Below are 21,092 nucleotides of genomic sequence, written 5' to 3' on the forward strand. Positions count from 1 at the left end.
GCATGTTTTATGTAAAAGTATGTTAATGGCATGCATCATCATGCCACCGTGTGTTACATGAACTTTAAGTAAAAAAACAAGTACATGACTTACATGGGGCGGCACTGTAGCGTAATGGTTAACACAACGCGGTTACAGTACCAGTGACCCATGTTCAATTCCTGCCACTGTCTGTAAGAAGTTCATACAGTCTCCCCACGATAGCATAGGTTTCATTCAGGTGCTGTAGTTTCTTCCCATCGTCCAAAGTCATACCAGTTTGAAATCTTGTCCTGTGATATATCTGGGCAGTACAGCTCGAAGGGCCGAAAAGGCCTACTCCACACTGTATCTCAATAAATAAATACATTCAAAAGCATACTTGAAATTGCTGTATCCATTGAAACCGCAGACAGTGATGCAATTGAGTTGCAGTCAGGAATGAAAGTGAGTGTAAACAAAATTGCGGCATCTGAACAGAAACCAATCTGGCTGAACAAATTGTGTTACCATTGTGGCAGGGGCTCACATAAGCAGAGCAATGCAGGTTTAAAGCCAAAATTTGCAGAAATTGCCACAAAGTAGGAAGCATACAAAAAGCATATCTGACACACAAAAATAAGTGGACTACATGGAAGAGAAAAAGATAAAAGGTCAAGTTGCAGTTTCAAAAAGAGCACCAATCTGCATGATACTAATGAAAAATCTAATAATGATGAGTAATGATTTCAGGATTATTTGAGTAACATTGTAAATATATTATTTGATTAAGCATTCTTTGTTGATAGCATAATGCATTGCAGGTTATATGTAAAAGTACATAAACGGCATATGTCAGCATGCCACCACGTGATACATACTCTTAAAGTACAAAACAAAGTACACAACTCCTTCCTTGTTTTCCTTTTGATTAATTTTTAAGTTTTGGAGTTACAAATCAAATCATAACGGTGGGTAGGCTGATGTGTTGGACAGTTTTGACTATACATCATAGAGCCTCCCTGGCTGCCACAATACATTTTCCATGCTGTGCAGTGATGCAGCATGTTTGGATGCTCTTTGCTGTGCATCTGTAGAATGGTGAGTACAGATGTGCATGGTCCAGCTCTCTTCAGCCAAGTAGGGGTGAGGTGAGCTCCACTGATTGTGTGGAATATGTTCTGAGACCATGAGGTGTGCACTCTGAAACTGGTTGCAGATGTAAAGAATGGTGTGAGAAGTACGAGTTCTCCTGAAGTTGATAACTATCACCTTTGTCTTGCTGACATTGAGGAAGAGATTATTTGCCACCAGGCCTTCCACCTAGTCTCTGTTAGCTGTCATCATCTTTGTCCTGTCCCGTGTTGGCCATGCAGTCATGTGGGAGCAGTGTACAGTGTACAGCCCTGGGAGGCACCAGTGTTGACGATGATGGCGTGGGAGGAACACTTGTGCATCTGACTATCTTTGTACAAACTGTCCTTTTACTGCCGTTATAGACTTTAAACGTTAACAACGTTTTCTTTATTCCAAAACAATTACAACACGCCGCTTTAATATACGGACGCCATAGAGTTATACATCGGGAGACGATATAGCTCTAAATGCCTCACATTTCAGAAGATCAGTTGACCCTTCAAGCTTGCTCGGAATTTGTGTTCCTATACTGACACGCACTGCAGCTGTCAACATTGCACAAATTGTTCGATGTTAGAAATCAGAACAACTGTTTTTCAGAACCCAGGGGACTTTCAGTCGCCCCATAAACAGTATTATCCAGAAAATTCATATATTCTGGGACTACATTTTAACATAATGAAATGCAAATTTGGGACATTCCTATTTTAAGATACCGCATTTGTTTTTCTCCATTCAGTCGGGTTAGTATCTCATTTGCGCGTTCATCGGGGGCGGCTGCTGCCGGGTCCTCCAGTTGCTGTCGCATTAACACAACACAGCTTTGTACTCTGATGAAGAGTTTCGGCCCGAAATGTCCGGCAGTTTATTGCCCTGCATGGATGCTGTCTGACCTGCTAAGTTCCTTCAGCATTTTGTGCGTGTTGGTCACAGTGGTCAGCTGATACTGCAAGTAAAAACTTCAGTTGCTAAAGCAAGGGTGACATTTGGAGATCCAGCAGATCCAAGGCTGAAATAAGCGGCAAATCAATTTCAATGGAAATTCGAATCAACCAGCACATTAATGTTTCATTGTTTGGATATTTATTCAGAATTCAAAATTCAGGAATTTGGTTCTCCTGACGTGTCAATAAATTAAAACGCTGATTTTGTTTCTTCGTCCATAGTTGCTGTTTGACTGGACAATCCAAATCTCCTTCAATATGCCTCCATGAAAAATGGATCTACTGAGGACACCACAAGCTTCCTTGCAATACTTACAGCTCTGAACTACCTGGAGAATAAGATGTGATATTGCCAGGATGTTATTCAACACCATATACCTAACAAGCTCATCACTAAACTTATGGACGTTGTCCTTAGAAATTCCAATCTGAAACTGACTTCTGGACTTCCTAATCAATAAACTTTAATTGGTTCAAATTGATTATAATTTCATCTACCCTGGCCCTCAGCACTGATGCTTCTCAGGGTGGCTTGCTCATTCCCTCGCTCTGCTCTCTGTACATACATGACCCCTTGGCCATATAGAGTGCTAACCTTGATCTTGAAGTTCACCGATGATGTTGTTGTTATTGGATGGTTCAAGAAAAACAATGATGAGATGGAGTACAGGAAAGAGATATCAAATATTGTATCATGCTGTCAGAACAACAACCTAGCATTTGAAAGATGAAAGAAAGACGAAGGAACTCATTGTTAACCTGCTTACAGATATGGGGAGGGGTTGTTAGAGGAGGGAAGGAATGATGGGGTGAATTCAGCCCTCTCTATGTAATCAAAGATGTGGAGAGCAAGAAAGTATATCAGTGTATGTATTTTCTTAGGTATTTGAGAAGGTTCAGCTTGAACTACTGCAGATGTGCCTTATGCCATATCCCATTGTAGCCTGGAAAGAGTGGTAAACACAACTCAGTCCAGCATAGATATCACATCGTTCCACCATCTAGTCCATCTTTATGGCATGTTGTACCAGGAAGCATAACCATATTGTCAAGGATACCTGACAGCCTGAACATTCCTTTTCTTTCTCCTACCTTCTAGTAGATACAGAAGTTTGAAATGTTGGATAATTAGACTTTCAAATAGCTTCTTTCCACGCTTATCAGACTTATCAACCAATCACCTTTTTCACATCCACTTCCCTCTCGAGGGGAGAGTCTCAAACCTGTAATTCAACATTCTCTGTTATTATCACCTTAGCATTTCTTTTTTCACTCCTTCAGTTTGTACTAGTTTACTAGTTCTTGTGCCACTTGGTGTATTTATTGTATTTATTACTACTTTGCATACTGTTTACTCTGTGAGTTTCATGTGAGAAAAAGAATTTCATTGCCCTGGGGTTAATGACAATAAACTAACCTTTCTCACCTTATAGGGTGTGTGCGTGTGTGCGTGTGTGTGTGTGTGTTTAATAAGGAATTGAGATTCTGTGCTACAGCAGAAATGGTGGACTTCAAGCAGACTTTAGATTAACATGCAAATTGATTCTGCTCGAGCTAGCCAATAAGCCAAGGAGCTTGTTCTTGTAAATTTTGCCAGATACTGTTGATAAAAAAAAAATCAAACTGAAAAGCTAGTCTCGAGACCAGCTCTTTCCAAACATTATGACTAATGGAATGAGGCAGGGCAGGTGACAGAAGTTTGTGTAGGGGAACACTTTGCATCTAATGATCATTAGTTTCAAAGTAAATTTGGAAAAAGAAAGGTCTGGCCTGTAGGCCGAGATTCTAAATTGGAGAGAGGCCAATTTTGATTGGACCAGAAAGAAACTGGCAAGTGTGGATTGGAGCAGGCTGTTTTCTGGCAAAAGTGTAGTTGTTAAGTGGGAGAACCTTAAAAGTGAACTTTTGAGAATATAAAGCTTGTATGTGCGTGTTATAATAAAAGGTAAAGATAACAGGTTTTGGGAATCTTGGTTTTTCAAGCAATTTTGTGGAACTGGTTAAGAAAACAAAAGAGGTGTATAGCAGGTATAGACAGGTAGGAACAAATCAGGTACTTATGGAGTAAAGAAATGTATGCGAGGTTTGTCAAGAAGATTCATTCGCTTGGCATTCAAGAAGATGTAGTAAATTAGATTAGACAGTGGCTTTGTGGAAGAAGCCAGAGAGTGGCAATAAATGACTGTGTCTCTGACTAGATGCCGGTGACTAGTGGAGTGCCGCAGTGATTGGTGCTGGGTCCATTGATTTTTTGTCTTCTGTATCAAAGATATGGTTGATAAAATGATGGCAACCATATCAAAATTTACAAGTATTTCCAATTCAGAACTCTATAAGATTGAAACAAGAGTAAACCATCAATGTGCTGTCTCGACCCTGTCCCTACCAGACTTTTGAAGGACTCTTTGAATAGTGCTTTCAATTTTGACATATCAGAGATAAGTTTTTCACACGAAGAGTGGTGGGTGCATGGAATGCATTGACAGCGAAGGTAGTAGAGGCGGATACAATAGGGTCTTTTAAGAGACTCTTAGATGGGTACATGGAGTTTTGAAAAAAAGAGGCCTATGCGGTAGGGAAATTCTAGGCACCTTCTAGAGTAGCTTACATGGCTGGCACAACATTGTAGGCCATGCTGTAGATTTTCTATGTTCTATATCCATTGAATCTGGAGTTTTTCCCAGTACCTTCAAAATTGTGGCTATCAAACCCCCAGTTAAAAAGCCAAACCTTGATATTGAGGCATTATCTAACTACAGACCTATATCAAATTTTCCTTCCGGGACAGGATTCTTGAGGAAGTCACTTTCAACCAACCTAACAACTTCCTGAATGAGAATAATGTTCTAGAAAAGTCTCAGTCAGGTTTTAGAGCAAACCACAGCACGGAGACTGCCCTTACCAAAACTGTCAATGACCTTAGACTCAGCACTAATGCCAACAGATCCTCAGTTCTAATTCCCCTAGATCTAAATGCTGTTCTCTACGCAATTGACTACAACATTCTCCTAGATTGCTTTGAGAACTGGGTTGGCTTATCTGGTCGTGCCCTTAATTGGTATCACTCATACATCTTAGAGATAATTTTTTTTCTCTCTTTTGTAGATTATTTTCCTAAGAGAGACAATATACCTTTTGGCGTTGCTCACAAAAGTTGTCTTGGCCACCTACTCTTCTTCTATTCCTTTAGAAGATGTCATTAAAGAGTATTAACTTGATTTCCACAGTTATGCAGATAACACACAATTGTATATCTCAGTTGAACCTGGTGATGATAACACCCTATCTTCTCTGACTCTGGTATGGCTGAAATAAACAAATGGATGAGCAACAGTTTCCTAAAACTAAATGAAGATGAAACTGAAATAGCTGGTCCTAAAGCCAAAGAGATAAACTTCTGTATAAACTTGGGAACTTGGCTCCTCCTGTAAGTTACAAGCTTGGGCATTATCCTTGATTCAGATGTGAATTTTAAATCCCACATAAAGCAATTGACCAGAGCAATATTTTTTTCTTAACAGGTATTGCAAAGGCACATCCACTTCTGTCACATAATGATACTGAAAATGTAATTCACGCCTTTATATCAAATAGACTAGGTTACAGCAATTCACTCTTTACTGGCCTTCCAAAGCAATCTATTGACAAAACAATCTATTGACAATCTTCCGGTAAGATGGTGGAGCAGCAGCTGCTCAGGGGCCAAGCAAAGGTGCACTTGTCTTTTTAAAATGTGTTTTTTTATGACCGTAAGACTATATCAGACTCCAAGAACTATGGGTACAGCAGATGTACCACATCAGTGAGCCGTTCATTGTTCACAGCAGCTGCCGGGGCATCGAAGGAGCCAATGGACGTGTCAGAGGAGAAGAAGCCGGCACACGGGTTGGAGAAGTAGAAGTGGGTGGGAGCGGTCTTCATGTTACAACTTTCCAGGAATATATCAAGATGAGTCAGTCTGTCCTTCCATTAACGTTGGCCTGCCTTCATCGTTTGCTACAATGATGGATGACTAAATTTGCGGCCTGTTGTGTAGCTCTGCACACTCCGTAGAGTCATGGAGTCATAGTAAAGTACAGCACAGAGGCCTTTTGGTCCATTGAGTTTATGCTGAACATTGAAACTGCCTTCTCCCATTGATCTGCACCTGGACCATTGCTCTCCATACCCTACCATTCATGTACCATACCTATCCAAACTTCTTTTAAAGATAGAAATCGAGCTTGCATGCACTACTTCAACTGGTAGTTTGCACCACACTCCCATGACCCTCTGAGTGAAGAAGTTTCCCCTCATGTTCCCCTAAACCCATTACCTCTGGTAGTAGTCCCACCCAACCTCAGTTGAAAAAACCTGATTGCATTTACCCTATCTATACATCTCATAATTTTGTATATTTCTATTAAATTTTCTACATTCTAAAGAATGAAGTCCAAAATTATTCAATCTTTCCTTATAACTCAGGTCCACCAGTCCTGACAACATCCTTGTAAATTTTCTCTATTCTTTCAACCTTATTTACATCGTTGCTATGGTACTATCTATGACCTCCAATTCATTCACCCTGATGGTTTCTTTATTGTTGCTGGTGATTTCAATCATGTCAACTTAAAAACAGTCTGGCCAAAGTTCTACCAGCATGCCAACTTTGCAACCAGAGGAGAGAATATATCAGACTTGGTCGATACCAACATTTGTGGAACCTACAATGCTGTCCCATGCCCCCACCTCAGATAATCAGACCATATCTCCATTTTACCAATCTCTTCATACAGATCGCTGGTTAAAAGAGTCAAACTAGTTTACAGGACCTGGCCAGGAGTTGCGAACTCAGCACTGCAGGACTGTTTCAAAAGCACGAACTGGAACATATTCAGGGAGGCAGCTACCTCCGAACACCACGTCAACATGATGGATATGTGGGATGGGTGACTGGCTACATAGGAAAGTGCATCAGCGATATTAACATGATCTAACACTACACTGCCAAGGCAAATCAGAAACTATGGCTGACTGTGGAGATTCATGCACTGCTTAGGGATTGGGAGCTGCTTTCAGATGGGGAGATAAGATGACTCCAAGGTTGGCAACTCTCCCATAGCATCAGGAAGGCAAAATGAGAAAATTCACAGGCACTTTTGTGACACCAGAGACACGTGCTGCATGTCGCAAGGTGTACAAACCATGACAGAAAACAGGTACACCCCGCGTGTCAATGACAGCGACACCTCCCTTCCTGATAGGCTAAAATCCTTCCATGCATGAAGTGATGCAATGAATGATATTTATTTTTGGGGGATACAGCATGGAATAGGCCCTTCAAACCATACCACTCAGCAACCCCCAATTTACCCCAGCCTAATCAAGGGATAATTTACAACAAACCAACCAGTACATCTCTGGATTGCGGGCGAACCTACAGTACCTGGAGGAAAGCAGCGGTGGGAATGTGCCATTGAAGACGGCCCCTCTCCGCCTGAAGAACTGGCATCCGTCTGGTTGTAGCCGAGGTGAGGAGACTACTGACCGGGGTAAACCCTTTCACAGCTGCAGGATTGGAAACATACCTGGTCAGGGACTAAGGAATTGTGTGGTCCAGTTAACAGAGGTCTTAATGGACATCTCTTTGCAACAGCCCACTGTCCCTACCGGCTTCAAGGCAGCCCCTATCATTCTGTGCCCAAGGGTAGCAACTGGTCTAATCTATTACTGACCAATGGCGCTGACCTTAAAAATCGTGAAGTGCTTTGAGCAGCTGGTAATGGACGATATAAAATCCCACATTTCAACTACATCAGACCCTTTCTAGTTTGCCTACCACTCAAACTGGTCCGTGTATGATGCCGTTGCCTTGGCGCTCCACCTTGTCCTGTCCCACCTACAAAACGATAGTTCATAAGCCAGGATGTTGTTCGTCGACTTCAGCTCGGTGTTTAACATGATCATCCTTCAGAGGCTGGTAAGTAAACTGTCCTCACTGGGACTCAACATCCCTCTCTGTAACTGGATCTTGGACTTGTTGATGAAAAGATCTCAGTCAGTCTGAGTTGGCAGCGACATCTCAAGCTCCATCACGCTGAGCACTGATGCCCCCTCAGGGCTGTATGCTCAGCCTGCTGCTGTTAATGCTGTCTACTCACAAATGCACTGCCAGTACCAGCTCATACCACACCATCAAGTTTGCTGATAGTACGACAGTGGCTGGCCTCATCGACAATGATGTGCCAGCGTTCAGAGAGGAGGTAGAGAGGCCTATGAAATGACGTGAGAACAACACCCAGTGTCTCAATAGGGACAAGACAAAAGAGATGATTGTGGATATCGGGAAGGTGCTGTCACGGTATGCACTCACTGGATTGGACCCAAGTGCGGAGGAAAGCAGACTCTCTCTGTCACAGGGGTAGCTGGTATCAGCTCAACCCAGGTGTGGCAGAACAACAGATTCTGTCACGGTAAGCACTGGCAATGACTAGACTCCATAAACAGAGGACAACAGACTCCCTGTGAAGAGACAGAAGCAAGAGATTTGACACAAGAATAACAAGAGAGCATCAGAGGCACAACAGATGCAATACTGTGAGACATTCTCCAACACACTGTAGGACTCCGTGTCCAGAGCACAACGAGAGTCCCCTTTAAATAATCATAGAGTCTGGGAAATGTGCTGGTCACAATTCTCCCTGACAGGACCAAACAGAAAGCTCCTGGACTTAATGTCTGTAACAATTAATAAAGACAGGTGCTATAGAAACACAGAAGCCCAAAGTTCTACGGCAAGCTGCAGAGTCATGACAGTACCTTCCTCCCTAAGGTCGACACCCGATGGCCCAGGGAGCCCTGGAGAACTAGAGAGAGGACTGGAAAACCCAGAATAGACTGGGCTGGAAAAACCAGGAACTGCATGCGTATAACTCGGGAACAGTGTGCATAAATTTGGGAATATTTGCACTACAGCTCAGAAACATTGATTTCAGCACACAGCTTGGAAACTTGGCATATAACATGGGAGATCCTACCAACCTTGTCGACCTAGAGAACCTCAGAAAAAGTTGTGAATGTACTGGAGAAGCTTGGAACAATGCCTTCGGGAAGCCCTTGGAACAAAGCCTTTGGGACATGAACTGAGTGAAGAATGCATCCTAGCCTCCAGCTAACCAATGTCCAAGCCACTGTAGTACTTCCACTGAGTCCAATAGACAGGGAAGTCCATCTGTCACAGAGCACTCTTGCCGGACTGGACCCAAGTGCGGAGGAAAGCAGACTCTCTCTGTCACAGTGATAGCTGGTACTGACTCACCCGAGGTGTGGTGGAACGGCAGACTCTGACATGTTAAGTGCTGGCTACAACTCAACCCCAGGAGCAGAGGTAGGCAGACTCCCTATGAAGAGACAGAAACAAAAGGTTACACATAGGAATAACAACAGAGCCAGGGAGGCACGATCGAGTGATACCGCAAGACAAATCATTCTGCAACACACAGTAGGACAGGTGCGGGTTGATCACTCTCCATTGCATGTCAGTGGCTCTGCTGTGGAGAGAGCGAAGAGTACAAAGTTCCTTGGTGTGCACATAACAGATGATCTAACCTGGACCACATCACCACCTCATTATTCAAGAAGACACAGTGCTGTTTACACTTTCTGAGGAGACTGATACATGCAAGGCTCCCCATGCCTATTCTAACAACTTTCTACAGGAGTTCCATCGAGTGTCCTGTCCGGGTGCATTGTGTGTTGCAGAAGCTCTAAGGCAAGACCCCACAGATAATAAAAACCTTCAAGAGAATCACCACAGTGTCCCTCCTCCTGATTTGTGATATTTACTGGGAACATTGTATATGAAGAGCCCAAAGCATTATTGAGGATCCCTGCCATCCAACCCACAATCTCTTTGACGCACTACCATCAGGAGGAAGGTATGGGAACATCAGGATTAGGACTGCTATTCTGGCTGTGAATACCCTGTCACCACCAAGGTCTCATCACTAGGACAGTGAGCTGTTTACTGTACTGTTTACCTGTGCTGTGCATTTCATATGCATTTTCAATTCTATTTTCTTGACATTTATTTTTTACGTGCTGTGTGTGATATATGTATTTGGGTACACAGTAGTCAGGAGGAAAACTAGTTGCAATATACGTACAGTCAGATGACAATAAACTTGAATATTGCTGAATAAGCCTATATGCAAAGGAAACGTTAGTATCAGCTGATAACAGCAGATGTGGAGGGCGACTAATCTTTCACTATGCAACAAAGGACTGCTTTGCTGTCAGAGTCATTTGCAAGTAAATATTTTCAGAAAGCACTTGTAGACTTGTATGAACAGGGAATGGCAGTTTCCTGGTCAGACTGATAATCACTCAAAGGAAATCAAAGACTCTGAAAACTGGTTTTGAGTAAATTAATTGCTGTTAATTAATGGGTATGTTAACCATTTTTCACAGTTTCTTGAATAAAAGTGGGGTGGGAAGTTGGGTACAACAATAAACGTGGGCTTGCTTTCTCTCTGTATCCATTTTGTGTTCATACTGTGATTTCTATTAGACAGCAGAGTCATGCGGCCCGTGTCGGTAGAACTCAGCAATGTCACAGAAACATTTTATTTCTCAACTTAATGTCTTGACATATAAATATTAAAGTGTGAGACTTGCATTAAACCAACAGGTGCCCTAATATATTTCTGAAGTCTACAAAAATTAAGAAAATCTACTATTATAAAATCATGAGAAGTGAAGATGGCTAAATTGCAGATGGAAATTTACTTCTCATTGGCTCTCCACTCAGCTTTAGATCACCTGGACAATAATAATGCCTACGTTATGCTGATGTTTATTGACTACAGCTTAGCTTTCAACATAATCATAGTCTTGGTTCTTATCAACAAGCTCAAAAACCTAGAGATCTATACTACACTTTGCAAATGGATCCTTGACTTCCTCACTGGGAGATCACATTCTGTGCAGATTGGAAATAAAGTCTCATCCTTGCTGACAATTTACACTGACACACCTCAAGTATGTGTGCTTGGTTCACTGCTCTACTCCTTCCACACCCATGATTGCCTGGCTAGGCACAGCTCAAATCCCATCTATAAATTTGAACCCATGAACATGACCCCTCTCATTTTGCACTACGTATTTAATTTTGTAGATATAGTTTTTATTATTATGTATTGCAATGTCCTGCTGCTGCAAAACAACAAACTTCATGACCTCTGCCAGTGATATTGAACCTAATTCTGACTGATGCTTTCCATTGTTGTTACAATTTGGTGGCAGATCTTTGTTTTATTGGGAAGTTGAACATTTTGAGATACTAGAAGGACCATATGGAGGTCATTACATACCAATAGAATGGTTAGAATGCTTGAATAATGATTAAAATGAACATCTGAAGCCACTTAATTTATATGCCCTTGTTTCTATATTAGGAACAGTTAAGCTTTCTTCTTGCTTCCTTCTTTTTTTTTACACATCTCTACATTGTTGCACATTCTTATTCTTTATAATCATACATTTTGAATCTCAGTTTGCAGGTTATCTGCAAGCAATTTACTTTATTAGTTGAAATACTATTATCAGTTAGAGTTGGAGTTTAAGAACTGAAGATAGAGACTGTGGAATTGATAATTTGCTATGTTAGCATGAAGAAAATGTTTTTCTTTTGGACATACTCAGGAAATCATAGCACACATTGAATTCTTTTTCAAATATGTGGACATAAAACTAACTCTATTTTAAGTTCATCTTCAATCAAAAGGAAGGATTAAAATCATTATTTTATATAAGACATTAATAATTGTTTGTAAGGATCAATACTTTCACAGTACATCAATACATTGACTCTAATATATATTGCAACAGAGAGTCTAGAGCTTACATGAATTTGGTCAAACATCTATTTTCTAATAACACTATTATATTAAAACTAGCTAATATAAAATAAGCCATATTTGTAACTAATAAATTGGCATAGAAGGGACCTTTGAGGATAATGGTTAATATTTTATATCTTCTTGATTTTTAAAGAAAAAGGTGGATTTAACAATTGGTATAATATAAGAAAACAGACTATGGTTTGGAACAGGGCAGTACAGACCCTCTGATCCATGATGTTATGCTGACCTATTCCACAATCAATCCAACCCTTTACTCCTCCACAACCCATATCCCTCCATTTATCTTACATCCGTGTGTCTATCTAAGAGTCTCTTAAATGTCTCAATTGTATCCGCCTCTACAACTATCCCTGGCTGTGCCCACCACTCTCTGTATAAAATGCCTATCTCTGACATTTTCTCTGAGCATTCATCCACTCACCTGAAATGGATATCCTCTGACATTGGCCATTGCTGCCCTGGGAGAAAGGCGCTGGCGTTCTGTTCTATTTATGCCTCTCATAAGCTTATACATCTATATCAAGTCAGCTCTCATCCCCCTTCACTGCAAAGAGAAAAGACCTAGCTTGCTCAACCTTTCAACATAAAGGATTGCAATGTAAAATGATTAATACATTAGTGATCTCTCTGTTTCTTACTTACTTTGAACTATTCAAGTACAGACTACAAGTACAGACGTATGTATTTAAGCAATGTGGAAAAGACAAACCAGCTGCTAGGAAAAGAACTAACCTGCAAAATGCCGTGTAGATCAAATTACTGGGTGTGCACAATATCACAATCAATAGCACTGGATGACCTCATGCTTTTAATTGATAAATTAAGAAGAAGAGAAAAAACAAATGTTAAAAGAAATAGCACATTAGAAACTTACAGCTAAGGCAACACTCAATGTGAGAACATCATATGACTTGCTTTTCAGTATAGCCTCTCTCAAAGATGTAAACACTACTTAAAGAAAGATTAAGTTGGAGAGGACATAGGAAAAGACAGAATGGCTTTAGAATTTGTAAAATCGGAGCAGGAAGAAATTATATATGTGTGAAGGAAAATGAAACACAATCAATTAATTTAAATTCAAAATCACACATGGAAGACTGAAAGGAAACTATTGTTTCTGAGTGGGAAGCTTCATGAGGAGATCTGGCCGACTGCACCACAGCTGCCTGACTAGAACCAGCATCCTTAGGCTGTTTAAAGCTCTGGGCCTGTAAAGATCAAGCTGCTCAGAGGTTATCACATCTACGATGAGAGATTTTTTTTTTGCAGATAAGGCTTTGGCAGAGTTTCATAGTTGCAAAAATAAGAGCCTGGAGAAGAATTGAGTGGAGTTGCTTGGAACCAGTCTGTTTGGAATTCAGATTAATATGTTGAATTCACAAACTGATTCCAAAATGGAAAGGCCAATGGACATGAGGAGCTAGCACGTTGAAACTTGAAATATAAAATAGCATGGCATAACAATAGGTTTCAATAGGTACATTTAATGTCAGAGAAATGTATACAATATGTCACATGGTTTGGATATGGCAGAAGTGTGGAGTGAGAGACACTGAAGCAGGTCAATAGTTCACAGAGCTTAATGCAAACAGTGTTAAAGGGAAAAGAAAACAATAAATGCTAGGCCAAACAAGGCCATTAACTAAAACTCTCAAATGGAAAACGAAGCCTACACTGCAGCTGAAAAGAACCACTAAGAATAAAAACGAATATCACTGGTCTTCAGGGTCAGTTGACTTGACAGTCCAATTTCTCAGGCAAGGCAGAATGCAAGCAGGCAGCAAAGTGTTGCTGTGTTCAAGTCTCAACAAATACTATGATGGAATAAATGGAGTTAAATACTATCACAACTAAATAATAATTAGCTGACACATGCATATTCACAAGCATAATTGCCGTATCTGCTGCGCTGCCAAATCTGTGGTTGTGACACATTCTGCATCCTGGAATTTTTTTTCTTCACAAACATCCATGAAAACAGATGAAATTTAACACAAGCATGTGTAGAATGATGCATAGTAGAGTGTTTGCATTGCAATTGTGGAGCTTAAGACTGTTAATGAAATGGCAATGGATTAACTTCAATAAATTAGAAATCATACTAATCTCATTGTTCACATATCCAAATAATTCAGTTATTTTTAGAAACAACTGAATGGAGAATAGACTTAAAAGTCATCTTTTACTTGCTCAGCTACATAGAGAACAATCTTTCATCATAAGAGCAATTTGTAAAGTTTTGTTGTGAAATGACTTTGCAGTAAATATGAGACAATGGTACATGTTTAGAGCAGGGTTAGTACATGTTTAGATATCTATTCTGGATAATATATTTGCCATACATGGAAGGAGGGTTAACAACATAGTGAGGTCACTGTGTTTTAAATTTTATAAATTAGATTTTGAAAATGGCTTGAACCAAATGAACTTTCAAGGGAATCTCATCATTTCTGAGACTCCAATGTCTAATGTCTGATTGGCTCCTACTGATCACAATATTATTAGCAAACATGAGGAAATCTGCAGATGCTGGTAATTCAAGCAACACACACAAAATGCTGGTGAAACACAGCAGGCCAGGCAGCATCTATAGGGAGAAGCACTGTCGACGTTTCGGGCTGAGACCCTTCGTCAGGACTAACTGAAAGTGTCTCCTCCAGCAGTTTGTTTGCTGCTGTTGAAACAAGTATGATGTTATAAGGTGTTGTTCCTCTAACCTGATTATTATTTCACTTTTCATATATCCAAGTATTGTAACTTAAGAGAAAATGCAAAGAATAGTCATCGTTCTTTTTCCTTTGATTTTCTTTCCAGTTTATCTTACTATTTCTAAGTAACAATCTACTTTAAGGGGTTCTGGAGGCAGATTTGATATTAATGCATGAACATGGAATCGGTTGGAATAGGTGTGATAAAAAATCAGGTAATGGATAATTCTTTCAAAACTGAATGGCCCCTAACCATGTTGCAAATTTCTATGATTCTATAAATAACACTTCATATGAAGTCTATTTATTCCAATGTAGCTGGACATCTTTTACTATGTTTCTGTGCAATGAACTCCTGAATTTCTTCAAATGTCTTATCATTGCTACGTCTTATCATATGCCACAAGATCAAGTAGCTTTATCTTGTTCATTTTGGATCAGTAATGTTCTATCTGCCCATTTTCCTTTTTTTGTAATTTATTTTTTTATTGAAGTTTATCATCAAACAAACATTTCCATAAGATGTATTTCAGACGTTGTACATGTATATCATATAATCATATGTCACAAATCTCCACATAGTATTTATCTGAAGTATACACTTATAGAAAAGAGTGGAAAGAAAAAACAAGCAAAAGGAAAAAACTATGCACAAGTAGGGAATGATTTTTTTTACAACATATTCACTGATTTGTGAGAGTAAAATCAGGCCTGTGAGGCATTATGTAGTTAAACCATTTTTCCCAGTATGAATCAAATTGTTCCAGCTTATGATTAACAGATGCTGTTATCTTCTCCATTTTGTAAATGTCCATTGTAATTTCCATCCATGCATTTAAAGTTGGGCTCTCCTGTGATAACCATTTCCTAGTAAGAGTCTTTTTACCAGCCACCAACAGTATATTCATTAAATATTTATCTCTTTTCAACCATTCTTGAGGTATATACCCAAAATATATGGTCTTACTCTCTAAGGGTATTTCACATTTAAAGATGTCTTGTAGGGCATTGTGTATCCCCCTCCAATAGTCTTTGATAACAGGGCAGTCCCAAAAAATATGATAATGAATTGCATTTTGATTTCTACAATTTCTCCAGCAAACAGGGAGGTTACTATCATAATGGGATTTCTGAGAGGGTGTAATAAAATATCTTATCAAGTTTTTCCATCTGAACTCCCTCCATTATCTGCCCATTTTCCAATGGTTAGGAGAAAGTGAAGTTTATCCTTCATAAAATCCAGAGAATAACATTTCATAGACCAGATGGGCCAAATAGTTTCCTTTTATGTTGTTAGAACATTTGGGATATGAAGTAAATATGACATAAACAGGGGTTACTGTTAATCATTGGCTCGCAGGTGAATTAAAATAAAGGACAGACTTGATTTTTTTATTGGTAGTTATTAATTTTTCTCTGGTTGTTAATCATTGGACAATTCATAAAAAAGTCAGATCAAGCTTAATGGGGCAAAGGCGTTGATTTTACCCCCGATTCCCATTTGCGTATTCTCTACAGTTTATAACCCCAGCTTCGCACACAGAATCAAACCTACAGTAAGTGCATGCTACCGAAAACCGAATTTTGCTTACAGGTTCGGATATGTAACAGTCATGCCATTGTAATTAGTTACACTTTGGCACGTCTGTTGTTGATGTTGATTGTTTCACAAACTGCTAAATGCAACTCGTTGCTGAGATGTGGGTTTTCAGGGAACAGCATTCTCTCGAATTCTACTTTTGATAAAATAAAAAGTGAAAGGTGGGCAGCCCCTTCCAAGCACGTGGGAATCGGTAATTAGTCCCTCTCATGGTTACAAGAAGGTCGGTTATTTTTGAATCACCGCACCCGTGTGCAAAGAGGAGGAGTGTGGTATCAGATTCCTGAAGAGGACGGAGACGGAGAATGAGAGTGAAAGAGGGATCTTCCTGGGTAACGTCCTACAGGCAACTAGACAGAATTTATTAATTTTGCGTAAAGCAAGTGGATAACCATGAAACTCAGTTTAGCTTTGTTCTTCGCTGGAATATTTGGAGCTCTCAGCGTTCTACTCTTTCTTCTGGCTTTTGGCACGGATTACTGGCTTCTAGCCACTGAAAGATGTCCGTCAGTCCAAAATAGAATGGAATCGGTCACTGCAGAGGTTAGTGTCAATCTCCGTTACTTTGCTGCCTGCAGCAACTAGAACGAGTGGAGTGACAAACAATGCGAACTTCCAGAGAGCAAGGATATTAGTGCCTGGTTTAAGCATCGACAGCAAAAGACAATTAAATCAATGCATTTAGTTATTCATGATCTTTTTAAAAAAAAATTCGAGGCAACTAAATAAATTTTGCCCAGGAAATCACCAAGTTGTGCGGGAAAAAATGAGTTCAGTAAATGGTGCGGCTTCAAACGGAATTGTTCAGCATCCCATAGATGTGCACGCATATCGTTGTTACGCCTTTAAGATTTAAATAACAGAAACATACTTAGGCAGGTGGAAGAAGATTTGTATTCTTCTTCAAGAGGTCTTTGCGTAAGAGTCATCATGTTAATTCTTACGATTTTATAGCAATCCAATAAAAGCACTAATCGTGGGTCTTCAAATGTATGGCAGAAAACCGGTATTCATACTGTGGTATAAAATAACTGGATATATTCAGAAATTAAACCAGTTTATTTTGCGTGGCTAACCATCCAATACTGTATTCAACTTTCATTATTAACTTTTTTCGAAATCTTTATGGTTTCAGCCCACACACAAAAAACTTATTGCATTTTACTCTATAAAATGAGTCCTGACGAGGGGTCTCGGCCCAAAACGTCGAATGTACTTCTTCCTATGTGTGTTGCTACATTTTACTCTCTCCCGCGTTATGGACATTTCTCCAAACAGCGTAAAATCATCAGTTGATCGCTCCGTGCCCTAGTCCCACCTATGAAATATTAAGTAGATCAGTAAGTATACAGCACAGTACAGGCCCTTCGGCCCACGATGTTGTGTCGTCCTTTTAACATACTCCATCATTCTAACGTTTTCCTCCCGCATGTAGTACAGCATTTCCAAGTCTATTAATCAAAAGTTGTTCAGAGGTCTGGCGAAGTTTTGAGGAGGTCGTGGTGCTGGGAGTTCAGCTCCGAGTGAACAGTGGCTTTGAGGAGGCAAGCAATGTGGAGCCGACTGAGTTAACGGTTGGGAATTGCAACTAATGTTTACCAGGCTAACACCCTGACAACAAAACAATATTGAAAACTTGGGTAGAAGGAAAGGTTCCAGCCGCCTCTACAAAATGATCTTACGAAGGTAAAGAACCAAAGGGACAATTAGCTGCCAAGCGTAACGCGAAAGTTGCTCCGGCCACTTTCAGATAAAATCAATTGAGGCAGTAGAACTGACCTAGACGATGGAAGAATAGTCTTGGAGGAGAATAATGTGGTAAGCATTCTCAAAAACTGCAAACAGATGGAAGAAAATTAAAGCTCCATCAAAGTGTAACATCCAGAATGAGTTCTCAGCTGTTCAGCTTTCGTTCAGCAGTATATTGATAACTTTGGGTAGATAACATTGTTTTTTTTTGCCAATGTTACATTAAAGTTTGAAAAACATCCCACGGAAACAATGGAAGAATTGTATCAAGTCGCATAAAATCAATGTAAAAGGTACAGTGTATGTATTTAGATGTTACTAAGGACTACATGATTCTCTTTAAAAATGAAAAAAGTATGTGAATCCTAATTTTCAAATGGGTAGGTTTGGCAAATATTATCACAGCAGAAGTTTAAGTATGTAACAAAATAGAGGTTTAGGAAGTAGCTAAAGCATTGTGAGGAAACTTATCTTCCAGCATAAAGATTAGCTTTATTTGTCATATGTATATCGAAACACTGAACCATACAGTGAAATGGGTCGTTGGCGTCAACAACCAACACCGCCCGAGGATGCGCTGTGGGCAGCTGCAAGCGTTCCCATACTTCTGGCGCCAACATAGCATGCCCACAACTTACTGACCCTACCCCTAACCCATACATTATTTTTAAACGTGGGAGGAAATCCACTCGGTCACTGGGACTTATTGACAGTGGTGGTGATTAAACCCCTATTGTTGATCGGTTGCGCTGTAATATCAACGATATTACTGTGCTCCTCTCTTAGATAGTTGAGGAAGTAGAGTGCGGAAGGATGTCAGGCACACTGCATCAGAGAATGTAATCATTTTCCAAAATTCACATGTAATCCAGAGACGTTTGCTAATTATGAAAAATCGATAGAGTATATCATAAAATAAACGAAATATTGAAATGCAGATGATGGTGTAAAATTGAAATACCCACCAAGTTGTGCAACATTTATAGAAAGAAACAAATTATCATTTCCCATGAATGCCCTTTCAAAACGGCAGTTTTCATTTTCACAGGACCAGGTTCATTTAGGATTACACAATTTACTTAAAAACTTATTGCAATGCATTTTTGTATCCACCAATTAATATGATTTATGATATAAAATATAGTTAATATAATGAAAACATAATTCAAGCATATTGATTGAATATGCTGCATTTCAAAACTGCTTTTGAATTTTTTTTGAAATGTTAACATTGATTTTTCTAGTTTATATATTCAGTCTATTAGAATTGCAATTGAAACTTGAGAAAATATAAATATAATAAACTTGAAATTATGAACCATACATATGTCATAAATGAATAGTCCATAATTGTTGATACAATCACATTTTTCTGTTTGTGTTTAGAAGGGAGATATCATAATTTCTCCTCATGAAGTTGGTGGAATTTTCCATCATGAAGGATTTTTCTGGCGATGCTGGTTTAATGGAGCAGTGATCGATAACTTCTGGAAGTTCTGGTTCAGTGAGTAAAACAATCTTTGAAATGGCAGAGAAAACTATTAAGTTGTAATTGAAGGCTCCGTATTTCTCAAGAGCGTATAACAATTGATGTCTATATGTTGGGAGACAGCAGTACTGAAGGAACCAATTGAGATCTAGACAAAACTAAATCAAGAATAATAAATAAATTCCTTACAAAATTAGTTTGCAGTTTATTTATTGAGAGAGACAGCAAAGAATGGGTCCTTCCAGCCCAATGAGCTGCACAGCAGAGCAACCCACCTATTTAACCCCAGCATAATCACAGGACAGTTTACAATGACCAATTAGCCTACTATCCAGTACATCTTTGGACTGTGGGAGGAAGCCGGAGCACCCGGAGGAAACCCACGCACTCATGGGAAGAACGTACAAGCCTTCTTACGGAAGACACCAAACTGAGCTCCGATCTCCGATGCCCCGAGCTGTCGTAGTGTCATGCTAACTGCCACGCCCCATGGCACCACCATTGTGTAGCAAAATCAATTGTAGACCCACAAGGTATTAAAATGATTGAAACATTGATGAACCAAATGCAAAGAAAAGCTTTTCAATTACTGCAAAGCAGGCTACAGTCGGAGCATGGACAAGCCATTGCTATATTTGTATACTTCCCATTACCTCACACCCAATAAGATCAGAAGAACTTCTCTGAATGTAAAAATGATCCTTACAGAGTGTGGCATTTCAATGCATATGTCACTTGTGAGCAATTAAACCTTTAATCCAAAATGTCAAGCAATTGCATGCTATAAGGTGTTTTTTTAAAATGTTGCTGTTTGAATGTCTACTGTGTTGGAAAAGGCACATTATATTTTCTCTCACCCGATGGTAGTTATTGTGTTTGGTCGCTATTGTGAACCAGAAAGTGATGTAAATGATGAGGAGTCTTCACAACAGTGAATCTTTTGAAGAGCTCAGCGTCAGAATGTCATTGATCATCTTATACTAAACTGTGTAGGATGTTATCTTACAGTCAGTAACTTAGGAGATGTTGCTAAACTCTGCAGTTTTTGTCAACATTTCCTCATAAAATCTGGGTACTGTTTCTGTCACCATTTACTGTCCAGCTGCCATCTTGCTATCTTGCATCCATCCTTTGAACTTACCGTATATTCCAGAGTATAAGCCGACCCCCATTTTCAAGGTTAATAAAGTGACTTTTTCATGTTACCTTTGTATAAGCCGACCCCTTTTGTAGAGGTTTTTGATTTAACCAGAAAAGATCACAAGATCTCACATGCCGGTACTCAGCTTTGCCGGATCCGGAACCTGGAAATTTTGTGAACCAGTACTTGCTAAGAAAACAGGGCCTACACATTGATGAGCATTATAAGCGAATTCTTAATAAAAAATCAGGGAGGGAAATTTTGGATTAGGTTTCAAATGGTAAAGAATCCTCTGAAATGTAACCCCTGTGAAACTATTTAGCGCCCATCGTAATCTCGTTAACATATAACATGGGGTGGCGGGATCAGTATGTGTACTCAGTATTGAGTTTGTGACCACCATGTACAAAAGATTAAAACAAATGCGATATGATGCTGGCTTCAAGCTGAAGGTTGTTGATTTT

The 21,092-nt window shown here is 39.6% G+C and overlaps 1 protein-coding gene across 1 annotated transcript in view; it reads left to right on the forward strand.

The window, feature by feature from the left end:
- Window positions 1-16,495: 16,495 nt before the first annotated feature.
- The window catches only part of tmem182a (transmembrane protein 182a), a 56,028-nt gene continuing 51,431 nt past the window's right edge, over window positions 16,496-21,092 (forward strand). The window contains exons 1-2 of the mRNA XM_073043521.1: window positions 16,496-16,792; window positions 19,385-19,502. Of these exons, the coding sequence (XP_072899622.1) occupies window positions 16,643-16,792; window positions 19,385-19,502 (268 nt within the window). The 5' untranslated portion in view covers window positions 16,496-16,642. The remainder of the gene's footprint in view (window positions 16,793-19,384; window positions 19,503-21,092) is intronic.

Source organism: Hemitrygon akajei, chromosome 4 (assembly GCF_048418815.1).
Source record: "Hemitrygon akajei chromosome 4, sHemAka1.3, whole genome shotgun sequence".
NCBI lineage: Eukaryota > Metazoa > Chordata > Chondrichthyes > Myliobatiformes > Dasyatidae > Hemitrygon > Hemitrygon akajei.